General features: G+C 39.6%; 2 protein-coding genes and 1 long non-coding RNA gene across 7 annotated transcripts; 1 reads left to right on the forward strand and 2 right to left on the reverse strand.

Annotated features, from left to right (window-relative positions):
• Positions 9184 to 9857, reverse strand: LOC110267387. The gene is made up of 2 exons (XR_002354937.1): positions 9700 to 9857; positions 9184 to 9547 (listed from the first exon to the last, which is right to left on the reverse strand). It is a non-coding gene; the product is annotated as an uncharacterized LOC110267387 (long non-coding RNA).
• On the forward strand, positions 10052 to 11796 carry LOC107623305 (non-specific lipid transfer protein-like 1). The gene is made up of 4 exons (XM_016325518.2): positions 10052 to 10472; positions 11167 to 11193; positions 11353 to 11421; positions 11575 to 11796. Exons 1-4 carry the CDS (start codon positions 10055 to 10057, stop codon positions 11691 to 11693), a joined length of 633 nt encoding a protein of 210 aa, XP_016181004.2. The 5' UTR covers positions 10052 to 10054; the 3' UTR covers positions 11694 to 11796.
• LOC107623304 (plastidial lipoyltransferase 2) lies at positions 11695 to 15184 on the reverse strand. 5 transcript variants are annotated; one of them, XM_021112838.1, is made up of 6 exons: positions 14820 to 15184; positions 14025 to 14146; positions 13455 to 13547; positions 13201 to 13353; positions 12707 to 13134; positions 11695 to 12201 (listed from the first exon to the last, which is right to left on the reverse strand). In XM_021112838.1, the coding sequence occupies exons 4-6, from the start codon at positions 13335 to 13337 to the stop codon at positions 11828 to 11830; spliced, it is 939 nt and encodes a 312-aa protein (XP_020968497.1). In that variant the 5' UTR covers positions 13338 to 13353; positions 13455 to 13547; positions 14025 to 14146; positions 14820 to 15184; the 3' UTR covers positions 11695 to 11827. The 5 variants fall into 5 exon arrangements, with proteins under 5 accessions (XP_020968497.1, XP_020968498.1, XP_016181003.1 ...); XM_021112839.1 differs by having other exon boundaries at positions 13930 to 14146; XM_016325517.2 differs by having other exon boundaries at positions 12707 to 13122; positions 14820 to 15182.

Below are 16115 nucleotides of genomic sequence, written 5' to 3' on the forward strand. Positions count from 1 at the left end.
CTTGTTGATCATCGTGATTCCATCCGGATAGCAAGCAATTTGAATTCTCACTAAAGCGGCCAAACAACTTCCTAGACCCATTCAGTTGAGCTTTACACCAACATTTGCGTTTAAACTTAAAGCTTCCAACCATAATGAACCTTGCAGGACAATTCTTACCATTAACCATCTTTCTCTTACTCTTTATGCCACAAAGAGCTCTAAGTTGACCATCCGTCTCCAGTAGCCCATATTCAAGTGGAATTAGAAAGCTAAGGGATATGAATTTTACCCACTTGAATGTTGTGAAGGATGATGGCAACTTAGGGGGAGGTATTTTTAACAAAATTGCAAGCTCCACTCCCTTGTGCTCTTCTCTGACAACTTCCACCTCTTTGCAAACTTCTTTAATTTCAACCTCTTCATCTTGGTAGATTTCTTCCAATTCAGTCTCTTCTGCACTACTTACCAAAGGCATAGGAGGTTGTGCTTCTCCTTCTTGAATCTCCATCTCTTGGTTAACCTCCTCAAAGTCTTTAGCCATGATATGCCTTGGAGGTTGTACACCCTCCTCAACATCAATTTCAAACGTCTTTGAAGGAGGCTCTATAACTTGACTTTTCCATGGAGGTTTTGCATCTCCTAAGTCTGCAACCAATTCTTCTTCTTTGATAATTTTGGCTTTCTCTACTTATTCCAGTACAAAGTCATGCTCCTTACTATCCACTGGAGTTTCTAGTATCTCCTTCATGCTACGTTCTTCACTAGATTGCCCACATGAAGCCATGGGGGTTCCCTGAATGTCCGAAAGTTTGGAAGGTAACTGATTTATTGCTTGGTCCAATTGGCGAAGGGTTGCATTAAGTCTTTCCATTGCTTCCATGAAATGCTCTGTTGAGTCTTGAGGTGATGGATATGGACATGGTACATAGGGAAGTGGTGGTTCTTGATATAGTTCATATGGCTCATAAGGTGGTTGGTATAGTGGATAAGGGTTAGGATCATATGAGGGTGTCTGGTGGTAAGGGACTTGTGAGTATGGTGGTCCAAAGCTATTTTGAGGAGGTGGTTCATTGGCATATGATGGAGCTTGCTGGTAACTATAAGGGGGTCCACCATATCTATTTTCTTGGCATGCATTGTAGGATGGTCTTTGTCCATGGTATCCTGGAAGGTGTTGTTGCCTAAAGGGTTGATCAGATCCTCTTGGCTCCTTCCATCTCTGATTGTTTTGACTTTGATGCATGTTCCTGTTATAATTTCCATTCCTTGCAACAGCATTGGAACCAAACTCAAAGCGATGGGGGTGAGAATTCATAATAGCAAATAAAAATTAAAAACCAAAATAAAAACAAATTTTAAATTAAAAGGTTATTTAAATTTTGAATTTGAAAACTAAATTTTTGAAATTTGAAATTTGAAGTTTTGAAATTTGAATTTTAAATTTTTTAAATTTGAATTTTGAAATTTGATTTTTGAAATAAGATAAGATAACTAATTTTTTGAAAAATTTTTGAAAAAAAAATTTTTTTTAATAACTAAATAAAAACCAATAACCTCTTAATTTATGAACAAGTAAAAGAAAAATATTTACAATAACCAATAATAAGGCACAGGTTTGCAATTCCCCAGCAACGGCGCCATTTTGAAAGAACTGAAGATTGATGGTTTAGAAGTTATAATAAATACTCATTGTAAGCATAGTTATTAAACCAAGCAATCAACCTTTCTTACAAATGTTTTGGTTGTCACAAGTAACAAACCCCTTTTTAAAATTGATAACCGAGTATTTAAACCTCGGGTCATCTTCTCAAGGAATTGCAGGGAGGTGTTCTTATTATTGGTTATGAGTCTTGTAAATTGGGGGTTTTGAAAGTAAGGAAGAAGTATGTTAAATGATAAGAAAAATAAAATAGTAATAATAAAATAAACTCTTGGCAAGGTATTAGAATTGGAAGTCCTATCCTTATCAATTGTGATGAGAATTGGATTTTAATCCCACTTTGTTAACCTCTAACTATGAAGGTAAATCAAGTGGATTAATTAGCTTAATCCTCAGGTCCTAGTCAATTCCTATGGAAAGACTAGAGTTATTGGAGCAACTCCCAATTTCAACCACTGCTTTATTTGACAGCTCAAGCGTTACCAATTACTTAACCCAAGCCAAAAGGAAGAAAATATCTAAATTAAATTAAAAGCATCAATATAAATAAAGCAAAGCAATCTTAAATCTGAAATACCTCAAATAATATTAATTAAGAAAATCATAACATGAATGTAGCATAAGCCAAATTGAAAAGATAAATAATAATTAAAAGTATATAATAAAAGTAGAAAATAAATAAGAGGAACATTGAACCTGAGATGAAGAAATAATCCTAAATCCTAAAACTAAATCCTAAGAGAGAGGAGAGAACCTCTCTCTCTAAAAACTACATCTAAAACTAAAAGTTATGAATTATGAGTTGATGATGATGAATGGATGCATTCTCCCACTTTATAGCCTCTAATATGTGTTTTTCGGGCCGAAAACTGGGTCAAAAACAGCCCAGAAATCGCCCCCAATGTATTCCGGTACGTACAGGTCGCGGGAAAGTGACGCGGAAGCGTCGTCCATGCGTTAGCGTGGATTGGGGTTTTGCCAGGTCACGCGTCCGCGTGATCCACGTGTTTGCGTCGTCTGGCTTCGGAGAAGCTATGGCAAATTATATATCGTTGTGAAGCCCCGGACGTTAGCTTTCCAACGCAACTAGAACCACGTCATTTTTACCTCTGTAGCTTAAGTTATGGTCATTTGAGTGCCAGGAGGTCAGGCTGAACAGCTTTAGCAGTTCCTCCAACTTCTTGTATTCCTTCCACTTTTGCATGCTTCCTTTCTATCCTCTGAGTCATTCCTGCCCTGTAATCTCTGAAATCACTTAACACACATATCAAGGCATCTAATGGTAATAAGAGAGGATTAAACATAGGGAACTTAAGGCCAAAGAAGCATGTTTTCAATCATAGCACAAAATCAGGAAGGAGAATGTAAACTCATGCAAATAGTATGAATAAGTGGGTAAAGAGTTGATAAAAACCACTCAATTGAGCACAAGATAAACCATGAAATTGTGGTTTATCAAGCCCGCGACTACTTTTGACGGGAGTAGAAGAAGCGGTGGAGAAAGACCTGGTGGACGAGGTCAGAGAGATGGCCCACTAGTCGGAGGTAGCACTGAAACAAAGGATAGCCCTACGTTACAATACCAAGGTCCTCAGAAGGGAGTTTGAGGAAAGAGACCTCGTCCTGCGACGAAATAACGTCGGGCTACCAACCCCAGGAGAAGGAAAGCTGGCGGAAAACTGGGAAGGTCCCTACAGAATCAGAGAAGTGCTTGGCAAAGGCGCCTACAAATTGGAGAGACTCGACGGCAAAGAAATCCCAAGAACATGGAATGCAGGTAACCTGAGGAGATTCTATTCGTAGCTTGGGTACACCGGTTAAACGGCCTGACGAGCCAGATAACCTTTTAATCTCCAGTGATTTACTTTTATTAAGCGCCTACTATGTTCATAAACTTGTTTAGCTGACGATTAATGTTTACTTGTCTGAATTCTCCCATCTACTATTCCTCAATATGTATCCATCGCGTTCTTCAATGGCAACCCGGGACTGATCACCCCGGGAGCCAATCGAATCATAGCCATAACAAATGGCCGCGATAATAAGACCAAAACGGTTTTAACCAAGTTACCAACACAAACGGCAAAACGGACACAAGCAATAAGTCCACACTGAAAAAACGGTAACAAAACAAAAAGCACTACTAAACAGCAAGATAAAGGCGATAATTATAAGCCGACCAGGCGACCACTTAAATATAACGAAAGTAAACGGTCTCAACAAGTGTTCTACAAATCCACACAAAAAGCGCAAGTTACAAGAGTTCACTTTCGGGGCATGTCAACAATCTTGCCGTCCTGAATTGTTTTGAAGACACCAATAGCCGACGTTTCGAAGTCTGAGACCACGATCTTCACCTGGGCCTTGAGAGCCTCTTCAGTCATAAAGATCGCATCCTTCCCCTGCTCCCTGACCGCCCTATGTTTCCTTTTCAGCTCTTCGACCTTAGCTCGCGCAGCCTCAGCCGACGAGACGGCCGCGTCACGCTCCTTCTCCATAGCGACCACCCAACCTTGTGCGGCGTTAAGCTGGCTCTCTAGAGTCATCTCCCGCTCGGTTAAACGGGAAACGGTGGCATCGGAGACCTTCATTTTTTCCTCAAAGGACGCAGCCTTCTCCTCGGCATCCTTGCGCCCCTTCTCCGCGGCAGACAGTTGTTCCTGGAGCTTTTCGACCTGGACCTTGAATTCGTTGTTGGCCTGGGCAGCAGTATCGAGCTTCCTTTGCAACGCCTGCATGCCCGACAACTCAAACTCGGCCTTCCGAGATATCACCGCTCCGCGGAGAAGGGTGAGGTACATCCACCTCGCCTGCCTCGCGAGTTCAGTACTGAGAAAGTGATCCTCCGTACCGGGAATCAGCTGATTGTCAATAAAGGCCCCAGCATCGAAATTCCTCTCCATCACAGTGAGAGTTCCTTCCGGGCTGGGGGATGCCCTTTGCCTCTTGGGGGTAGGGACAAGCTTCAGATCATCATACTCCCGATGGGTAGAGCACGACTGCCCAATACCGGCCGTCTCCTCGTGAATAGGAGAAGACTGCATCCTGGCAGAATTCTTGTCGGACATCTCGGTGTCCCGAGGTGAAGGTACGGCTTGATCCTTCTTCCCCTCGGTAGGGTCTTCCGGCTTCCCGGCAACTTTCTCGTTAGCCTTCTCCTCGTCGCTATCCTCCAAGAAGGTCTTAACTAGACCTTCAAGCCCAGTTACCGAAGCAGACATCTCCACTACAACAGACAAACAAGTACGTCAGTCGTGAAGTCAGCGATGACAAATAAAATGATAAACAATGCCAAAGTATAGACAAAACAGCTCACAAATATAACTCCTGGCGACCTCTCGTTCACCCATAAGGAGGTGGGGGTTCACGTGGTTCTTTCCAAAGACCGCCCACAACACATCGGCAATTCTCTTATTTACGACAGACGTCCCCTTATAGGTCACCTTAATGAAGGTGTTGGACCCTGCCCCGAAGCTCCAATACGTCGGGATGAGGCGTTCCCCCTCCAACGACAACCAAAAGGGATGGCGACCTTTGACGGGACAGACCTTGAAATACTTATCCTTGAACCCATGATAAGAGTCCTCGAACAAGCCAAATATCCTCCGACCCTGGGCAGATCGGAAAGACAAGAACCATTTCCTCGCTTTCCCCTCCTTGGAAGGGTTAGTAAGGTTGAAGAAAAAGAGAAAGACATCCACAGACACCGGCAGCTCGAGATATTCACACACCATCTCGAAACAGCGGATAGCAGCCCAACTGTTCGGATGGAGCTGCGACGGCGACACGGATATCCGACTAAGAAGCGCCATCTGGTAGTCGGAAAATGGTATGCGAACGCCTACCTGGGTGAACATGGCTTTGTAAAACCAAATCCAGTCGGCAACCCAGGGATTAAATATTTTGTTAGCTTTTTTTTAACGTATGAAATAAAATATATATTTTTTTAATTTTTAAATTATTAATTTTTTAATAAATTTTTTAATAATTTATTTAATAAATTATTAATTTTTTAACAGCATAATTCGAATTATACTATGAATTACTGTGTGTAATTCGAACTTAGCTGGTTCGAATTAGTGTGTGCGTGTGTTTGTGTATAATTCGAACCCAGCTGGTTCGAATTATGTAGAAATGGAGTTCGAATTTAGCTGATTCGAACTACATATAAACATGCATTGGTCGATTTATGAAGCAGATTTCGTTTTGGCTTATTCCTGTAAAATTTTGATCTGAACGAGCCTGCTACGACACCTGTTGATGATCAGTTTGGTTTGGGAGGTACCCCACATTCCGCCTACATCGCTGCATCACAGTCTGTCGCCGGGCCGTCTGCCGCGCCTGTCCATTTTACGCCACCCGCACAGCCTGCCCCGCATGAGGACGCAGATGAGATAGAGGATGAGGAGCCGTTTATCCGCAGAGGTCAGAGGCCACAGGTACCCCGTCGTTGTGGGATAGGCTCCCACTTGTTTAGATGATTTACTTTTCATGTATTTTGGACGTTAGGGTTCATTCATGTACCTGACACATGTGGATTACTGTTGTTACTTTAGAGCTATTTTTCCTTGTTGTTTCTTCATCTTATTGTACTTAAAAATCTGGTATTTACCTAGTGGATTAGTGAATATGTATTATCATTGAATCATATAACACTTTAGTTATCAACTTTTGCATTTATGGGATTTCTAGCTATATTCAAATTCAGATGCAACTTTTTCATTACTAGAAGGTAAAAAGATCAACAGATTACATAAGTCCTCTAACATAACATGTAACAGGAAAAATAAAAATCAATAAGCACTAACACTAACAACATCGCTACTACTAGCCCCCCGTTTGAGACGGTCCTCCAAGCTGTGGGCAACTCCGCCGGGTGTGTCCGGGTTGGCGACAAAGGCCACACCTCTTTGGCCGGTTCGGATCTGCCTCGTCCATATTCGTCCGTATCCTAGTGGATCTCGGACGACCCTCTCTCGCACGCCTCTTGGCAGGGTCCGGAATCATGGTGGGCCCGTCGTAAGGTGGCCAGTAGCCCTCCGGTATCGGCGGTGTGAATCCCATCTCGTACACACTGAACACTGAACTAATCTGATACACGCTGTGAACATAAGAGGACCAGGTAACCCGTGAGTAGGCGCGGCATGCAAGTGCGTGCTGGGACGGGAAATGAAGCGCTTGGAAGTACCCGCAGTCACAGGTCCGAGAGGCAAGCGATACTCTGTAGGTACCCAATGAGAAAGAGCCCGTCGGAGTGGTCTCGGCTACGGTGAACTCGGAGTTATCCCGGTCATACAAAGTCACCGTGAAGCACCTCGCGGTCTTCAAGTTGGCCTCTATACACTTCACCAAGTACTGAGTGAATTGCTGTCCGGTTCCCATCTGGGCCTCAGCCTCTCTCCCCTTGCGAACAAAGAGTTCCGCAAGCCTTCCATATGTTGCCTTCACCAAAGAGCATACAGGGAGGTTTCTGACACCCTTCAGGATTGAGTTCACACACTCCGAGATATTCGTCGTCATGTGACCGAATCTCCGTCCCTCGTCACGCGAGCGGTGGAAACGTCCAGAAAAGTCTGTGGAAAAAAGCTTGAGACTCGTCTACTTGTCCACTAACTCGAACGGGGCTCGTCCGTAGGATTGCAACAGTACCGGACATCGTCAACTGGAATCCCAAAACCCACCTGGGGAGCTCGTTGTATGACTCATCCCAGTCACCGTATACGAGGGCTATTGCCTTCTGCTTCGCCATCCAGACCCTCCTATAATTCGGCCTAAACCCGAAGTGTGCTGCCGTGGCATTTAGGAGCACCTTGATGCTGACGGAGACCGCTGGCTCGTACACAGGGACGGACGAAGAAGCAACGGCAGGCCTGGAACTGGAACCGGCTGCCGCGGCTTCAGTGGTGGCATTTCGGTTCGAACCCCCTGAGCTGAATACCACATCAACCAGCTTTGTCAACAACTCTGGTGTCCTCACCTCGGAAAACTGCCTCCGACATAGAAACATGACTTGCAGGTCCTCATCACTACCAATCGTGAAGCAATCATACTTCACGGTATCCTGCAAGACAGTGATTGGAATGCGATAGAAAAATTTCTTCACTCGCTTCGCACCTTCCAGACCAAGTTTCATCAGCACAGATCTAACAAGGTCATCATAGCTCGTCGTTGGTTTCACGACAATACAGAGAGGATCCTTATCTGTAAACTTCACACCGGAGCGAGTTTTCTTCTTAATGGATCCTCTGTGGTGAACCAAAACCACAAAACTCTCCTCACTAGCCATCTTACACCCTCTATGAAAGCAACTCACGTTTACAACCATATATATACTGCACTGTCTACCACTAAATCAAACCGGACTGGTTCGAATTCGGTTTGTGTAATTCGAACCAGCCTGGTTCGAATTACTTTATGCAGCGTCTCCCCATATAATTCGAACCAGCTTGGTTCGAATTATGTGCTGCAGTTTCCTCCCCTGTAATTCGAACCACCCTGGTTCGATTTACTTGAATCAACTTCTCTCTTAGTAATTCGAACCACCCTGGTTCGAATTATTCATGAATGGAATTCGAACCACCCTGGTTCGAATTATATATATAGGATTTGGCTCATTGCTGAAACGAATTTCACTTTGGCTCATTTAGTAGGTTATTGCAACTTCCCTTGGTTTATTTTAATTTTTTGCCCTAAAAATAAGTATATTCCTATTATTACTTTCGTATATTCCTATTATTACTTTCGTATAATTAATTATATTTATTCAATTTAAAAAAATTATCGTGTTTATTCAATTTTAAAAAAAAATTATATCCTGATAAACAATACTCTTCTATTTTCTTTTTGAAAATAATAATTTTTTTTATTTAAAAACAGTCCCATTTAGTTGTGTTTTTAAAACTTTGCGTGATTGGGTTGTTTTCACATTTAAATTTTAATTAATTAATTAAATTAAATAATTTCCTAAAATAAATCCACATGTAACCTTATATTTTAATATACATTTCTCTATCTTCCTTTACCAGTGTATTCTTTTCGATTTAGTAGAACCGCATAGAACAACGAGCAGGCCCAAAGAACTAAGGCCCGAACAATTTTGAACTGTATTGGAAGGGGCCGCGCGAACGCAGGCCCCCACTGCCACAAATTATGACGTAGGCTCCACCACTTGGGTAGACCTTAGGCGGGCACCCTTCCGAAGTGCAATGGAAGTCACCAGCCTAGGCCATGGGCCTTCTTGATCGCCCATTCACCCCGTCCAGGTAAGTATATTGGAATTGTTGTACTCCCTTCTCTTTTATAGCCCAATGCATCACCCGCACATTCTGATCCCCAAGATGTGGGACTATAGGATTATTCAGCAAGAACTTAACGACTCATATTTATTCCTCCTCCCAGTTCGAGATACCCAATTCCCCACAATAAGCAATGTAAGTTACATTAGTAGATTAATACATTATATGAATCATGATTACTGTATCATTAAGAAAATACGTATGCTCTATGCTTTGTAAATTAAAGAAAATTGAACCCAGTTTCAATTAGCTGTTGAACTAATGAATCATACATAGTTTTGTTTCATAGCTCAGAAAATTTAGATTAATCAGTAGGTTTCTATGGCATAATCAAGCCTGAATAATAAAGGAAACATATATAAAATTAAAACTCGTTATTTATACAAACTACATAGATAAGAAGTGACACAACAAAAGGCAAAACATCATTAAAAAACCTCAGCACTCAAGTCTCTCAAGTCTCTGCAGACAAGACTCAAAAATCAGAGGTTGGTGATGGAAGAGAAACAAGAAACAATTACAAGAGAGAGCAAAAAGTGGGAGGGGAATTTAATGTTGCCTCCATCAGATGACCCACCATTTGTTCCTGGAACTCTCTTAGATCCTGCAACTACAACAATAGAATACACCAAACTAAAAAGTGTTATCATGCATTGAAACATCTTTTCTACTAACAATCTTAATTAAACTGTTAATTCTGAGTTTATTATATCATGAAAAGGAGGGTAAAATTTTCAAAGTTCCTTTACTACAATATTATACCTGAGGGAGAATCTGAACCTGAATCTTAAGGTGCAATTGAACCTTCAGGTGAATCAGCTGGAGATTCAGCTGGGGAACCATAAGAGAATAGTTTAGTGTTAAAATATGCTAAAACAAAAAGATGCCAAATGAGAAGTGTATTGATTTTTTTTTTTTTTCATACATTTGGTTTTGAAAAACGAAAATATGCATTCTAAATTTCTAACCAACCATACCAAATACAGCAACGGGAATTAACAAAAGATATTCCAATATACATGTTGGTTAAAGTAGTTGAACTCCTAAATCATCAAATTCAAATCTACCAATTCTTTTTCGTTGAGTCATTGCAATGTATAAATCATGTCCTTATCTTATGATCAAACCAATCAACATCCAAAGACACTTACCTACAATCAAATCATTCTTTAACCCACCAAAGACTAATATGGGACAACTCACATATGCTTTCCAAATCACTGTGATATCAACCATACTAATTATAATTATGGGTACACTAAACTTGGTTAAGGGTCAAATTACTACACCATGCACAAGATCAATGATAACCAATTTCACAGCATGTGCAAACTTCATCACAGGAAGTTCAAGTAATGGATTAGCACCATCATCTTCATGTTGTGATTCACTAAGGTCTTTGATGAGTAATAGTATAGATTGTGCTTGCCTTGTGATTTCAGCCAATGCTCCAATCCCATTACCTATTAACAGTGTTCTTGCCCTTTTTCTTCCACAAGCATGCAACATCAATGAACTTCCTTTACAGTGCAAAGGTGTGTCCTTATTCCTTAAAGTTTTGATTTTGGAGGGAGAGGCAAAGAAGGGCTTCAAAGTATAAAAAATTTAATCAAATTTACACACTAATCCCATAATTTCAATAGGGAGACAGCTATTTTGCAGCCGGCTAAATTTTTTAATTCTAAATCCTCAATTTTTTTTTTAATTTTAAATTCTAAATTCTAAATCTTAAATATGATACCATGAATCCTAATCTTAAACCCTAAAACCTTAAACCTCCTAAAAACGATTGTTACAAAAACAATTTATAATAAAATAATTAACTAATGTTGCCTAATTAAAAATTAGTTTTCTATACTTATTCTAATTTATTTCCTGTTATTTTCTTCAAAAATCAAAATTCACAAATATATCCTAAAAGGGGTTTGATAAGTGCTGGTTAAGTTTGGAATTTGGATAATTGGATGAAACTATCTAAACTCAACATTACCTTGTGTAATTGAGTTACATTACTCTATATTATCTTATAAGAGATGTCTATCTAAATTACCACATGATTGACAATTTCTCAAACATAATTTAGAAAATAATAATATTTTTTCGTAATAATCTAAATTACTAATATTCTTATTACATAATAATATGTCAAAACGTACCTTTTCCCATTGTTATTTTCTTAATGAAATATTTAAATAGCTAATGAAGTATTGTTATTGTACATTATTGCAGCTTCTGGCTCTCCTATACCAGCTCCAGGTAGTTACTTTGTTCAATTGCTATATTATTTTGTAATTTAGCATGTTTTCCGTTTTCACATTCTTCCTTATGATAAATTCCATCTCTGTCTAAATCCCATATTGAGTTAAATTTCAATTTGGATAAACTGTTTTATATATAGAAAATATTTATTCGCAGGTCCAGCAATGCTTGGATCAAATGACCAATCACTTCCTCCAATAGCTGAATCTCCACTAAGCCCACAAGGTATTTATGAAACCCCTCAATTTGATAATTAAAATTTAATATGACTAAGTTGTGTAAAAGACAATGATTTATTGCTCTTTGTTAATGTACTTGCTTTCCATGAAAATTTTGGCAAAACAATGTGACATTAATTTATCTTATACTTGAGTGCAGCTTCTGAGGCACCCAATTCTGAGACTTCACAACCAACATTGGCAACACTAGAAGCAAAATCAAAACCATTGAAGAAGAATAAGAACTCAAGAAAACTCCAGGAATACAGTTACCAATAATGGATTCCTGTTATTATTGTATTGTTTTATCTTGTTGGTCATCTTTGGCATTTGAAACTTGAAAGAAATAAAAAGTAGTTGCAATGTTTTAGCTTACCCTTAAGATAAATATTTCCAAGGAATATCAAACAAATTCAACTTTGCTGTGTTTCAGTAACAATATCACTTTGATTCCTTTCATACAACATAGGTACAGAAATAGTTCTGTGACGGTACTCAAGCTGAAACACTTTTGAAAACTCTTCAATCAAGGAGTTGCGAGTAATACCAATTAGACCGCCATCATCATGCATAATAGAATGCAGATCATTTGTTCCATTAGCAGCCATATTTGATGATTGAGCTTCTCTCAGTAACAACCCTTTAATGCTTCCAACCTCGCGGTTGCGTATGCCACATGGGATGATCCATTTGAAGGGAGTCAAATCTGTTGTGACATTAAGTGCTAAGCCATGGTATGTTATCCAATGAGACACTCTTATACCTACAGCTGCAACTTTCTCGTTTCCTGGAGCAAATTTCAACGAGGAGTTAGGAGAATTTCAAAAAAGAAGACAATGGTTTTGGACTAATCAATCCATCAACTAATTTATGTCTTGAAAGCTTAGGTATCAATCAGGCAGTAGCATATAATTTATATATGTCCTTGTAGAAACCATTCTATAAGCTGAAACCAAATTAATCCAACCTGAGAGTTCATCTAACGTTGTATAATTGTAAAGCTAGACTAAAACTCATGAGAGTTTAGTCGTGAAGTCATAAACTTAATTGTTTACAAGTTAGCCAGAAAGATTGTAAACTTGGCTGCAATATCTAAAATGTTAAACATGACCAAGACTAATTTATCCAACCTATTTTGATAAAGCCAATAATCTTGAATATCAAGCTAATCTTTCATGATATATGAAATTATAATATTATATTTTTATGAACCTAAATTTGAGTGGTATTATTATCAAAAGTATACAAGTCTAAGGTTGCATAGTAGCAAAAAAAAAGGAACTTAGACTTACCAACCCAGACACCAGTTAAACCTTCCACTCGAGAAGCTTGAATGGAAAATGTCAAAGAAAGAACACGAATGACAAGCTCTTCCAGTGTCCTGAGGTACCAATGTAGATCCATCTTGTGTCTTCTTAGATTGATAATAGGGTACAGAACTAGCTGGCCAGGACCATGGTATGTAACTTCACCACCTCGCTCAGTACGATAAACATTAAAGGGTGCATTGTTGATGTTGAAATTTAGGTTGTCCTTGGTACTGGCAGTACCCAATGTATACACGGAAGGGTGCTGCAGAACAATAAGGGTGTCACTGCAATCTCCTTCGTTCTCAAGCTGAGCCTTCTTTTCCTTCACAATGTCTTTCTGCCAAGACCATGCCACTTCATAAGGGACTTGCTCTTGGTGCAAATCAAAGAGCTCGCAGCTGCGCAATTTCCTTAACACCGTTGGTGAGAATTTTCAAGTGTTAAATGTGTATAAACAGAATAGTAGTGCAACTTACAGCCTTGCTCCGTAAGATGTGAATTTGGATGGTTTCGGATATGAGAATTGGAGTGACTTGGACAGGTTGGAGTGGGTGCGCAAAGGTAGAGAAGGGCATGGAGGCGCTGATGAAGGGACTGTATTCAACAAATTCATGTCTGATTACGGGATACTGTGTGTTTGTGAGATGAAAATACCGGCGATATCAAAGATGGTGGCAACTAAGGACAATAGGAGGCGATCAATGTATCAAGTCCAATTTGAATTCATTACCTTTATATAATCATGGTCAGGAGTAACACTAAAAACTCATTTAGAAGCATAAACAACTGCCTGGTCTTCTGCAAATTCAGTTTCATATATTACCTAAAAATTGACACACATTAGCATTTATTCTCTAAAAATAAAAAAAAAATTAAAAGAAAGATTCAATAGTATTCTAGTTCTATATAATGTAATCAACATAAATTGACAACTTCAAGATTTACATATTTAAGTCAAACAGATCAATGCACGTGTATCTAAACCACACAGACCCACAATTTTCTAATAGTATCTAAACTTTTGAAAAAAATTAATACAAGAGAGCAAGGTTCTGAAAACCGGACCGGTCATCGAACCATTCTAGTTACTAGTTCACTGGTTCAACTGGAAAAACTGTTTTATAATAAAATAATAAATAAATTAAAAATTTAATACCCTAAAGCATAACTGCAGTCATCAATAAACCTGTAGACAAAGTGGTTACCCTAGAAGAAGGGGGAACTGGTGGTAGCTCACATATAGACTTGGGAGAATTGGTTAAAGATGCCTATATAATTAAAAAAAAGGGTTAGTAGACACCATATTGTGCTTCGCGACGAGGATGATTCATGGGTTCCCCGGTTATCCATGCTTCGCGACAAGGATCAAACACTTCAATGGTCGACACCATTGTGCTTCCATCAAAGCCACCAAGTGCATGCCTACAAGGGGAATGGATAAGTTCATAACGGTGCAAAATCAGTCGCATAAGTTGTTACTAGCAAAGAAACTAGTGCAAGTCTTAATCTAAGAAATGCATAGTTGGCAAAATTCATATGCTGAATTAACTAACTTAACAATCGAAGCACAATTAAGCCCAAAGCACAGTTTTAATTGACTTAATTGAACACAAAAAAGCACAGCAGTGAACAGCAGAGCGCAAAAAAACACAGCACAGCAGCAAAGAAGACACAAACCAGAGTACAACATAGCATAGCAGTAGTGAGCAGAGCCATTCAATAATCAAATATAATTTGATCATTTCTGAACTAAAAAAAATAACACGAACAGCAGGCACTAGTAGTGAGCTTTGTGATACAAAAAGAGTATTAAGAACCAACTTAAATTACAAGTATTCCTTTAGGCAATGAGCACAAAATTTATCATCAGGAAACTTTAACAAAATTTAACAACAGAAAAAGAAAAAAGCAAGAACAAACCAGTAACAATTTATCGGGATCAATTTATCATCAATCAGTAAGCCAGTACCAGTTAATCAACCCAGAACAAACAAGAACAAGCCAGTAACAGGGTTAAAATTTATCATCAAGCAGTGAGCAAAGCCAGTCAACTAAGAGAAAGCACCGAGCACTGACTGAGCATCCGAGGCATTACCTTCGGCGAGGTAAGTGACCAGAGATTTGAGGGAGAGCGACGGACGACGGGAAGCTGGCGACGAACACTGCCGAGCTGGCGACGGACGACGGGGAGCTGGCGACGAACACGACAGACAGACGACGGCGGAGCAGGACCTGGAGACGCTGACGTTGGGGGAATGGAAGGGCCTTCGAACACGACGAAACAGGAGGCTTGGCGAACGACTACGACGAACCAGGCGGCGACGGTGAAACCAACAGCGGCGCGATGGAGGCTAGGGTTGTGTTTTGGGGAGGAATAATGAGAGTATGTACGAGACTGAGGAATCAGGAATGAGGCTCGAGAGGGGGGCGAGGGCTTCAGGCGAGGAGTGAGGACCGAGGAGAACCTGACTCTTCTATAACGCAAAAACGATGCCGTTTCAATAAAACCGGCCAGTCCCGGTTCGATCCGACCAGCCGGTCAGCGGTTTACATCCGATTTTCAACATAGCAGTTTTTTATGTTGAACAAACCGCATAAGCATCCAGTTCACAGTTGTATCGGTCCGACCGGCCAATCCAGTCTGGTTTTTAAAACCATGCAAGATAACATAATTGTTAGAATCAAACCGATGATCGACTCGATCAGACTATTAGGTCACTGGATTACTGGTTCAATCGTTAGGTCACTAGTTGAACCCGTTAACCCAGTCTCATTTAAATAAAAATATAAAATAATCAATCAACAAGTATTAAACCTATATTAGTAGAAAATAAATGTCTTCACTAATATTTTAACATTAATCAAATCTCAAAGTCTAAAAATAACTATTAGAAAAATACTAATTAGCATTAAACCTATATTAATACAATCATGCAATAGTACCAATATGAGAAACAATCAAGTATTAAATTTATATTAAAACATCAACAATCAAATATTAAATATACATTAAAACAAGGACAATTTACACAAATAAAATGATTGAACGAAACCTTTACGCAAATACAACATTGGCAAATTCCAGACGCAAATGCAACAAACGCAATTGTATGTAATCCGCTACACTCTGTAACGGAACCTTTACGTTGAGGACTTCAATACTCATAATCCGCTATACCCTCTAGCAGATTATGAAGAGTGTGAAAGCTTGGGAAGATGCCTATATATACCCAGCAAGTTGTGTAGAGTGTCATTTTCATTCATTCATAACTTGAGGGATGAAAAATGAAGAGAGCTTTTTGGTGTTAATGCACCATTCTGAAAAAATAAAAAAGAGTATGAGGCACGGTGTGAAGTTTACAAAGAGAGAACCACTGAGTGTTTTCGTCAG

Source organism: Arachis ipaensis, chromosome B10 (genome assembly GCF_000816755.2).
Source record: "Arachis ipaensis cultivar K30076 chromosome B10, Araip1.1, whole genome shotgun sequence".
NCBI lineage: Eukaryota > Viridiplantae > Streptophyta > Magnoliopsida > Fabales > Fabaceae > Arachis > Arachis ipaensis.